At 32.4% G+C, this 11346-nt stretch overlaps 1 protein-coding gene across 1 annotated transcript; it reads left to right on the top strand.

Moving 5' to 3' along the window:
* The first annotated feature begins 6106 nt into the window (after nucleotides 1–6106).
* On the top strand, nucleotides 6107–10713 carry LOC107930671 (beta-hexosaminidase 1). Its single transcript, XM_016862379.2, has 15 exons — nucleotides 6107–6583; nucleotides 6685–6768; nucleotides 7100–7135; nucleotides 7324–7435; nucleotides 7526–7596; nucleotides 7696–7826; nucleotides 7972–7988; nucleotides 8358–8406; nucleotides 8632–8732; nucleotides 8941–9000; nucleotides 9356–9389; nucleotides 9575–9673; nucleotides 9814–9873; nucleotides 9967–10217; nucleotides 10307–10713. Exons 1-15 carry the CDS (start codon nucleotides 6224–6226, stop codon nucleotides 10474–10476), a joined length of 1635 nt encoding a protein of 544 aa, XP_016717868.2. The 5' UTR covers nucleotides 6107–6223; the 3' UTR covers nucleotides 10477–10713.
* The last annotated feature ends 633 nt before the right edge of the window (nucleotides 10714–11346 follow it).

Below are 11346 nucleotides of genomic sequence, written 5' to 3' on the forward strand. Positions count from 1 at the left end.
TATTGAATTTTTAATTTTTAAATTACAGGGATTAAAACTCAATTTCTATATAATTAGAAAGTAAATATACTAAAAAGTGAAATGGACATGAAATATTAGGCTGAAATGATAATTGAACATAAAAGATATAGTTATTTGGTGACTTATTAAGATGAATATTGGCATCAAATTATTTTGTTTGGTTGCTTTAATTTGAGTGAACATTGGTTGGTGGCCTATACCACCCTTTATTTTTTGTTAGGCAAATATTCCATTACTTGTTCCCCAATATAATTACAAAAAGGATCATTTAATAAAAGTTTGATATTCATGACAATCATGACTGTATTTATCATTTAATCCTTAATTCAAATGGTATTGTAACAATTAAAAATAATCAGTACCGTATTGATGAAATATCGTTTTTGTTTTGATGGTAATGCATGTTGTTAGATGAAACTAGTTTGAAAGTATGTGGAAATTTCATGCAATAATTGTTAAAATGTACTCAACACATAGCTTGAGTTTCATATGAAAATGTGCTTTTGGATGGCCCTCATTTTTTTTATAGGAGCTAAAAGTACAGTTGAGTAGAAACAAGGGGAGATTAAAATTGTTTTCGAAAAGATTAGAAAACAATTTTTATAAGAATTAGAATAAAAAGTGTATAATTAATTTTTTAGGGTTTCATTTTTTTGGGAATCAAGGTTATTGTCTCCCTCCTCCGGGCTGCCCCTAATTGAAGAGGATTTTTTCAATTATAACAATTCTCCCTTTTAGGAAGGGGTTTTTGCAATGTAGTGCGTATCGTTCCAATAATAAATTGGTGCAACCAACCTCTTTTTTGCAAGTTGGAATTTCGGCTCATACCGGCCCATTTCATCTAATTTCAATTGAATTAGTCGAGACATTGTGCACCAACTAGTGCATGAACAACATAAAAAAATACAAATTTTCTAATTTTGTACTATTATAATTGTTAGAATTAAGTGACCCAAATCTTTATTTAAATAAAATACAGTGGTAAAATAAAATAAAAGTAAAATTCATATAGAACTACACTTCTTTTATTTTATTTTAGAATAATGTTTTTTAAACCTTATTAAACTCCATCTATTTGATATTAATTGGAATAAGGTGTTTCAATCTTACTACACTCCTATTAGAATATGGTTTTACAAGCCTATAAATAGACACAATCTACTCCTCTTGTAATCATTCGAATTCGACATAATGAATTTTCTTTTTTTCTGCCTGTGGTTTTTCCTGAAAGGGTTTCCACGTAAAAATCTGTGTGCTCTTTATTTTATTTCTATTTTCTTTGCGATATATTGTCATTATCGACATTCTATTTTTACAAATTGGTATCAGAGCTTCCGAGTTGTTCATCTTAATCACAGTAATGTCGTCTTTGAAGTATGAAATTCTGCTGTTGGATCGCAACACCAAATTCGCGTTATGGCAGATAAAGATGCAGACAATTATTACACAGATGGACTTCGAGGAAGCCCTGCTAGGGGTAGATAAGATGCCTTCAACATTGACGAAGGAAGAGAAGAAACTCAAGGTTTGAAAGGCATTAACATAGTCACATTTGTATTTGTCTAACAAAATTTTACAGGATGTGATGAAGGAGAAGACCACCACTGGATTATGGAAGAGGCTGGAACAAATATGTATGTTGAAAACTCTAACTGGAAAGCTGCATATGAAGCAACATTTTTATGCTCATCGTTTAGAAGAAGGTGCGTTTGTGCACGAACACTTAACAGTGTTTAAAGAAATTCTCTCAAACTTGGAGGCCATGGAGGTTCAATATGATAAGGAAGACCTAGGGTTGATTCTACTTTATTCGTTGCCCCCGTCTTATTTAACATTTAGAGACACGATTTTATATAGCTGCGAGTCTCTTACAGTTGATGAGGTTTATGATTCATTGACCTCGTATGATAAGATGAAACATCTTGTGGTTAAAACTGACTCTCAAAGAGAGGGTCTCATTGTTCGTAGGAGACAAAATCGGAATGCTGATGATAATCGTGGAAGGACACAGGAACAAAATCCTCGCAGTAAATCTAAGGGTAGATCGGAGTCTTCAACAGAGGTAAAACTTGTAACTTTTGCAAAAAGAAAGGGCACATTAAATCTGAGTGTTATAAGCTACATAATAAGATCAAAAGGGAGGCTGCAAATCAAAATAGAAAACAACTAAAAAATTCTAGTAAAGTTGATATTGTAGAAGACTACATTGATGGTTAACTTTTAGTCACTTCTGTCAACAATTCTAAATTGGGCGAGGAGTAGATCATTGATTCGAGTTGCACCTTCCACATGAGTCCCAATCGGGATTGGTTTATAACTTATGAAACAGTGTCTGAATGTGTTGTTTTTATGGGAAATAATGCTTCAAGTAGAATTGTAGGTGTTGGAACAATTAAAGTTAAGATGTTTGATGGAGTTGTCAGAACACTTAGTAACATACGACATGTTCCATAATTGAAGAGAAATTTAATTTCATTGAGTACTCTTGATTCAAAAGGGTACAAATACATAGTTGAAAGTAGGGTTTTGAAGATTTCCAAAGGTTCCCTCGTTGTAATGAAAAGGCAGAGAAATACTGCCAAGTTATATGTTTTGCAGGGTTCTACTGTTACTGGTGATGTAACTGTCTCATCCTCTTTCTTGTCAGATGATGATATTACTAAACTTTGGCATATGCGCCTAGGGCATATAAGTGAGAATGGCGTGGCAGAATTGAGCAAAAGAGAACTTCTTGAGGGGCAAGAAATTTGCAAACTGAAGTTCTGTGAGCACTGCATTTTTGGAAAGCCACTTTGCAAACTATAGTTGCTTTGTCCACCATTGAAGCTGAGTACATGGCGATTACTGAGGCTTGTAAAGAAGTCATTTGGTTGAAGGGACTTTTTAGTGAACTCAATGAAGACCTTCAAATCAATACAATATTTTGTGACAGTAAGAGTGTCATCTTCCTTACAAAAGATCAAATGTTTCATAAGAGAATAAAACACATTGATGTTCGGTATCATTTTGTTCGTGATATTATTGCTCGTGGTGATATTGTTGTGAGTAAAATTAGTACACATGAAAATCCTGCAGATATGATGACTAAGTCACTTCCTATAACCAAGTTTGAGCATTGCTTAGACTTGGTTGATGTTCATTGTTAAAGTTAAACCTTAAGGGGTTTTATGGAAGAGGTGGAGAACTTATTTATTGAGAGTTCGCGATGAAAAACTTGTTCATTGAGAATTCGTGTCAATGTAGAGATTGTTAGAATTAAGTGACCCGAATTCTTATTTAAATAAAATACAGTGGTAAATAAAATAAAAGTAAAATCCATATATAACTACACTTCTTTTATTTTATTTTAGAATAAAGTTTTTTAAACCTTATTAAACTTCATCTATTTGATGTTGATTAAAATAGGGTATTTCAATCTTGCTACACTCCTATTAGAATATGATTTTAGAAGCCTATAAATAGACACAGTCTACTCCTCTTTTAGTCATTCGAATTCAACATAATAAATTTTCTTCTCATCGGCCCGTGATTTTTTTCCGAAAGGGTTTTCATGTAAAAATTCGTGTGTTTTTTTATTTTTTATTTTTTATTTCTCTTTTCTTTACAATATATTGTCATTATCGACATTTTATTTTTATAATAATAAATAATAAAAATTTTACCGAAACATTGTACATCTACTAGTGCTAAATATTTTATATTTAAAATTTCTTTAAAATTATTCAATTTGATATTTATAAAATTTATATATACATATATTAAATATTTTTTTAAATATGGATAAATTTAAAATAATACACTAGACTAATAGTATAAATAAATATCAGTTCCAATAAAAAAAGGACGCGTCCATCCAACACTCAATTAATTTACAATCTACAAATAAGATGGGGATACGCTACACTCATCCACAGATAGGACTGCAAAAGTGGACGAGTCAAATCCAGTTAAAAGACTATTTTATGCAAAAGAAAATCATGGTGCAACCTACAAGCTACATGCTCCAAATCCTGCAAATGAAGGAATATACATGAAATAGGGAAGGGACCATAACAAGGTAAAAGTATTGCAGGGCAGTGTAGCGGAGATTTGTCCATAGGCCTTTCGTCCGAAAAGGTAAAAAAAAGTTTGAGGTTCAAAAAATAAGTGAGTAAAAAAATAAGATTCGTTTAGTGAATAGACCGAGCTTCAGGTAAGATTTTTTATTTTGGCTCAGCTTAACTCGAATTTGTAAAAAAAGTTGTTTTGCTATTGTTTTTTCATTGTTTTACTGCTAATTTTTACTATTTTATTGTTATTGTTTAGAAGTTGTATAATTTTTGTTTTATTGTTAATTTTACTACTATTTTAGAGACATTTGCTTGTTAAGCTACACCTATCTTAGCGTTATTTAAATATAAAAACTTTTTTAATTTATTTTTAATTTTATTGGGAAACATTTAATTTAATTATTTAGTATTTTTGATGTATTTTATTATTTATATAAAAATAAAATAAAAAAAATTAATATGGGCCGAACCCAGATTTAACATCTATAATCTAGGTCAAACTTGAATAAAAATTTAAACTCATTTTTCAAATCGATCTCGTATCTATCAAATGAACTTAAAATTTTATTATAATCCAATCTAAACTTGATCTAACCTATCAACAGTTCTAGTGTAACTTTTATTTGATGATAGTGAATCCGGTAATAGCCCAGTATCTACTGTTCTTATTTCTTTTCGAAGAAATCCAGTTCATACCTGCAAAAATTGAGTGAGGTTAAATGTTCTCAGCTACCTTCGGTTAAAGGTCATTCCTTTTTACCATTTTATCTATATCTTTCCACCTTCACTAAATATTTAGGACAAGAAGAGTTGCCCAAAATTATTTGATTGAAAGAACATTTTATTTGTCTCTAGATACAGCTAATTAAATTTGTCTTAGGTTTCGTGTTTACTTACAATGTAATGTGTTTAATTTTTTTTTATTGTTGTCACTATTTTTACAGTAACAATAGGTAAACATACCGTGTATTTAAAGAGACCCTTAAATCGGTCATTATTGATTGGTAATAAATTTTTTGTCTGTTTTATAATTTAAGTGTAATTTTATTTTTGAAAATGATATTCAAGTAATTTTTTAAATAATATCTAATTATTATTTTCTAAATATATACTTAATATATAAAAGAGCCTTCCTTCATGACGTGAGTCTAATTGCATTTCTTTTTGATATTATAAGATAAAAGGTGAAATTCAGTTTTGATCCCTCAACTATACTAACATTTGAGATTTAAGGCCTTCCTCTAATTTTTCTTTTACATTATAGTAAAATGTTAAGTTTTAGTTTTAATCTTTCTATTATGTTTAAATGAAAAAAAAAACTAAATTGTAGAAGAGAAGGGGAAAGAGTGCTTTTGATTGGTGCAAGTAGAGCGAACGAAAAAAGTAATACAACATCGATTTTAACAGCTCTATTATTTAAATAAAAACTTTTGAATAGTTGAGTGATCAAATTATAATTTTTTTTAACTAAGTCACTAAAATAAATACTCATTCATAATTTAGTGACTAATGGTATAGTTTACCCAAAACTTTTATATTAATGAGATAATAATTCATATAACACATATAACCCATTTTTAATGGTATAAACTAAATATTTAATCCCTAAATTTAGTAATATTTCTCATGTTGGTCCCTAAACCTTTTTTTATCTACATTAATCTCGAAATTTGATAAATTTTCCCAATTTGATATCTAAATTTGGATTTTGTTAAAGTTTAATGATGTGACACTCATAGATTGTGACACATTAATAAAATTTAAGTTTAGGGATCAAATTGAAAATTTTTGTCAAGTTTCATGACTAATATGGACAAAAAAAGGTTCTAGGGTCAAATTAGAAAAGATTATCAAGTTGAGGGAGTAAGAAAAACAATATTTAAAAAACTTTTATATGAATATATTATAGGTGCATATAATTTTTTTTGCTAAATACGATGGTGACAGATGAATTCCACAGAAAGGTAGTATAGCGAGATCTACTCTGGACCATTAACTATAAAAACTGAAACATGAAAAGCAAAACACTGGAAAGTATTACAGCACTTGTCCCCCTTTATTTTTTGTCTTTCACACCTATCAATTTTCATTTCTTCCATTGCCATCCCTTTCCAAACCTTTCATCAACCCTGTAAGGAAAAAAAAAACCAAGAATGTTGCATTTGTCTGAAAAACCCCATTTCATCTACACTTGTTTGATGTTATTAGCTTGGGTTTCTCAGTATGTATCTTTAAGTACTGGGTTCGAGTTGAATCATTCATTGACTTACATTTGGCCGTTGCCACATGAACTCACTTCCGGCAATGAGACACTAACTGTGAACCCAACACTGTCTTTGTATCTGATTGGGAAAGGGGGAAACTTTAAGATTTTGAGGGAAGGATTTAGGAGATATAAAAGGATTATATTTAAACAATCTTCTGGGGTTTCGATTTTTAAGAATTTGAGACGAATTAGATCTATTTATGATATTAGTCAAATGAGGATTATTGTGAATTCAGATAGTGATGAGGTAAAGTTGGGAACTTCTCTCTCTCTCTTTTTTTAATTTAATTCAATTAAATGTTTTTTTTATATGTATTTTGATGATTGTTTTGGTTTTGATAATGGCAGCTCAAATTGGGTGTGGATGAGAGTTATACTTTGTTTATAACAAAGACTGGAGGGAAGTCTATTGCTTGGGAGGCTATAATTGAGGTAAAGTTTGGAACTTTATGTTTTTTAGTTTTGGGGTTTGATTTTCATGGCTATTGCAAATCTTATTATGCTGCAAATCTGCAATTTTGGTTTCGATCTTCGATGTTTATTGTTTAATAGTGTCTTTCATGGTCATGTTTAGTGGAATTAGTTTATTGGAATTCCTAGGTGTTGAGTATGTTATATGTGTATGCTCAGTTTTTTATTTTTCCAATTTTCGGGTGTGAAATTCGTCTTTATTGAGTTTAATGTAGTATGCTTGCATCGAATAAACATGTGAAGACGGCTGATATTTGCTTCTCTATCGGTTTCTCTTCCTATTTTTTGGCAGGTGAATACCGTTTACGGTGCGTTAAGAGGGTTGGAGGTATGCCATCATTCGTTTTCTCGTATGATGAACTGGTTATTAGATGGAACATTGTATGTGTATTTAATGATTGAGGGTATCGTTTACAGTAAAAAGTTAAGTGGTCAAAAGTGTACATTCTTCTCTTTTACGACCATCTGTGTTTATTGTTGACGTGCATTACATTCATCTCTTTTACAATGCTCCAGACATTCAGTCAATTGTGTGCTTACGATTATACGACTAAATCAGTGCAATTATCCAAAGCACCATGGTACATTAAAGATAAGCCAAGGTTTGCATATCGTGGCCTTTTGCTCGGTAAGCAACACTCATGTTTGTAACTCAAAGAGTTACCCTATTTTCCTTCTTTCACTTAGTGACTTATATCGTATATGCAATCTGTTACAGATACATCAAGGCACTATTTTCCAGTCGATGTCATTAAGTCGATAATTGATTCAATGTCTTATGCTAAACTTGTAAGAAATGTTACTAGTTGTTTTTTTCAGTCCGTTGGAATTCATTCGAGTCCTACAAGGTCTTTATGTCATTCTGATATTGAGTATTGCATTCAGTAGAATGTCCTTCATTGGCACATCATAGATAAGCAGTCATTTCCCCTCGAAATACCCAAATATCCAAAACTGTGGAACGGTGCTTATACGAAATGGGAGCGCTATACAGTTGAGGATGCTAGTAAAATTGTTAGGTATGGTCCATATATCTCTGCTTCATTGTTTGTTGCTTCTTGTTGTTTTGGTTTTTTTTTTTTTTTTTTTTTGCATTCATGTGTATTTAGACACACCCTAATTGTGAGTGCTTTCTATTTCTTATTTTCATGTGCCAATGTGAAGATTTGCCAAAACACGAGGTGAGATTCGAGTTTATTAACGATTTAGATATAACATTTTATGTCGGTCTTTGAATTATTCATCCGTGGACCCTTCCTTTCTTTTCCTTTTAATTTAAGTGTAGCATTACATCATGTGCTTCTACATGCTCCGACTTGTCATTTTTCTTGAAGTACCCGTTTTTGACACATAGTCAAGCATGGAAATTGGGATATGACCATCTAAGGACCTTCTAAATACATGAAAAACTTAAATGTACCTATGTCAAACACATACTTGCATCCAACACTTACAGCTAAGTCCAAGTAACATAGATGCTGTTTAAGTGTTTGGCTGAATGCTGTCTATAACTGGATAAGCTTTTTTGCTATTTTGCATGGTGAATGCAGGCATCCATGTAATGGCAGAAGTAGATGTCCCCGGTCATGCAGAGTCATGGTAAGGTGCTTTGTCTTAACAATTTTTGTCTTAGGTTGACAGGATATCATTCTATTGCAAGACTAGGGGTTTTCTTATAACATTTTGTCTTTCAATAAATAAATGAAAACTTTTTATCATAGTTGCATGTCGGGTTTTATATTTCTTGTTTAGTTCTATTATGTCTTTAATCGGCAACTTTAACTGACAAGTCCCAGATTTAAACTGACCTAATTTTTTGTTTAGGGGAGTCGGCTATCCAGATCTATGGCCTTCTAATTCCTGCAGAGAACCACTTGATGTTACAAAAAATTTTACTTTCGATTTAATTTCTGGCATTTTTTCAGGTTAACCTCCACGAAAACCTTTCCACTACGTAATATTAGTATTTTTCTTCAACTCTACTAGTTTTAAGATCAAAACTAATCCGTTCAACATGCTCGTGATATAATATCATGGATGTAACACTTGATAGTATCATGTAAACCATTTTTTTTATTTGCCATTATTAACCACTCGCTTTCTTAAATTTATATTTGAGTTTGTCTTTTACAGATATCCGAAAAATCTTCCCATTTGAGCTCTTCCACCTTGGTGGCGATGAGGTTAATATAGGTCGTTGAAGTGGCTTTCTATCTCTTTCATCTCTTTGTTTAAACATGCAACAGTTCGCTTCCCACTTTTTAGTCTGAAAACATAATATCTCATGTTGTGGGACTGATGGAAACTACCTAAACTGAAACTAAATTGTAAAGTCATTGAGAACTTGAGAAGTTTACCCTTTTCTTTGAACTTTTAGATGGATAGATTCATCACTGTTTCAGTTTTGATCAATGACAAAGCACAGATTGACTACATTATTTGTATTTTGCTGAAAAAAGTTTAAATCGGTGACTGAAAGCTGTATCTGTCATTGACTTTGTTTCTATGTTTAAAAACGTTAAATGAACAGTTTGATTTTTTTTGACAGGTTGCTGGAACAATACACCCCATGTAAAGCAGTGGTATGTGCCTTAATCTTCGTCTTCGTCAACATTTTCTAATATGATGTTTTGTGATCTCTAAGTAACTGATAAATAGATCATGCTTGACACGGATAAATAGTTAATTTAGCTGTTCAATGTTGTTGTGCCGTGATAACAAGCTGTGTTGTCTTATAAAACCATTAATCTACTGAAGACAATTTCAGGCTCAAAGATAACAATATGAAGCCTAAAGATGCATATAAATATTTCGTACTCAAGGCTCAAGAAATTGCAATCTCGAAAAACTGGACCCCGGTCAACTGGTATATCTCTATCCATGATCTAAAATTGCTGTAAGATGTTTCTTGCATCACAAGTTATCAGGTCTAGCCCCATTTGTACTCATCTTTTTTTCCGGTAAGATATATGAATAATTGAAAATTCTGATTATTCTTCATATCAGGGAAGAGACCTTCAATGCTTTTGCAGGGAGTCTTAATCCGCAGACCGTGGTGCATAACTGGTGAGTTTTAAACTTTCTTTAACAGAAAATGTTTCTCATGCAAGAGCTGTTACTTAGTACTCCGAGCATGGATGATTTTATCAACTGCGGTAGGTTGGGTCCTGGGGTTTGTCCAAAGGCTGTCGCGAAAGGATTCAATTGCATTTTCAGTAATTCAGGTGTTTGGTATCTCGACCATCTAGATGTCCCTTGGGAGCAAATCTACAATGCCGAACCACTAGAAGGAATAGATAACGAGTCCAAGCAAAAACTTGTTCTCGGAGGAGAAGTTTGTATGTGGAGTGAGACAGTTGATACATCAAACGTTCAACAAACAATTTGGCCTCGAGCTGCTGCTGCAGCAGGTATTTGACATCATTATCATTTTATTACCAAAAGTTATTATTACATTAACTATACGTCCTCATATTACTTCTGTTTCGTCTTCCTATAGAACGCTTGTGGAGCACAAAGTCGGCATTATCAGCAGGAAATGATACTGTATTGCATCGGTTACATTACTTCCGATGCCTATTGCAAAGGCGTGGGGTTCAAGCTGCTCCAGTCACAAATTATTACGCTCGGCAACCGCCAGCTGGTCCTGACTCATGTTATTGGCAATAACTTCTATTCTTACTTGTCGGGTTGCTTCAGTGTATCTGAAACTGCTTGTACCCACTCTTATATATGTCTAAGTACATTTTCCAATAATCCACTGGTCTTCATTTCGTATTATGCAATCTTCAGCTCGATGTTGAGAGAATTCCCGGCACTAGTACAGCACGGGTAATGCTAGTTCCGGCTAATACTTATACTCTCGAGCATGAACTCCGTTGATAAATTCGTAATTTTTGAGCTCCAGATGCATATTAATTTGTCTGCAACTAGAAAACTTTATTTTCCCCTTCATAAAGCATAGAATATTCCCTTCTAAATTATATGGATCAACTTTTCAACAAGTAGTAGGATAATGTTACCAGTACTTTTGACTTGAGGAAAGTTTTCTCTTCGAACCCGGGTTTGACTGTCGGATATGGATACGTGGTAGACACGAAAGACTGAGTATGTTTAATATTTTAGAGTTCAGTCACGTATTTAGAGGGTTTTTGAGGGGTTATATGATTCATATCCACGTATTCATGTCTGTATACATGTGGTACGCTTATGTCAGATATGGATGTTTTAAGAAAAACGAAAATTCCGAGCTATAATTTTGAAATGTCCACTTCAATGCCAACTTGGACTTCAGCATGGTAATGAAAATTGATGCAGACTTGGACTTGGCTTTTATTTTTCACATTGATAAACTTCATTGTTTCTTTGAATTCTATACACTAGATGTTGACTGTAGGGTCCCCAATTTGATTAATAAAGAGAAATTAATGGCCAAAATTGACATTTTTCTTGAGAAAAGAAAAATACAAACCGAAAGCAGCAAAGAAAATCCTCATTTTATAGGGTAATGAGAACAGAAAAGTTTTCTAATTGGTATAA

Source organism: Gossypium hirsutum, chromosome D10 (assembly GCF_007990345.1).
Source record: "Gossypium hirsutum isolate 1008001.06 chromosome D10, Gossypium_hirsutum_v2.1, whole genome shotgun sequence".
Taxonomy (NCBI): domain Eukaryota; kingdom Viridiplantae; phylum Streptophyta; class Magnoliopsida; order Malvales; family Malvaceae; genus Gossypium; species Gossypium hirsutum.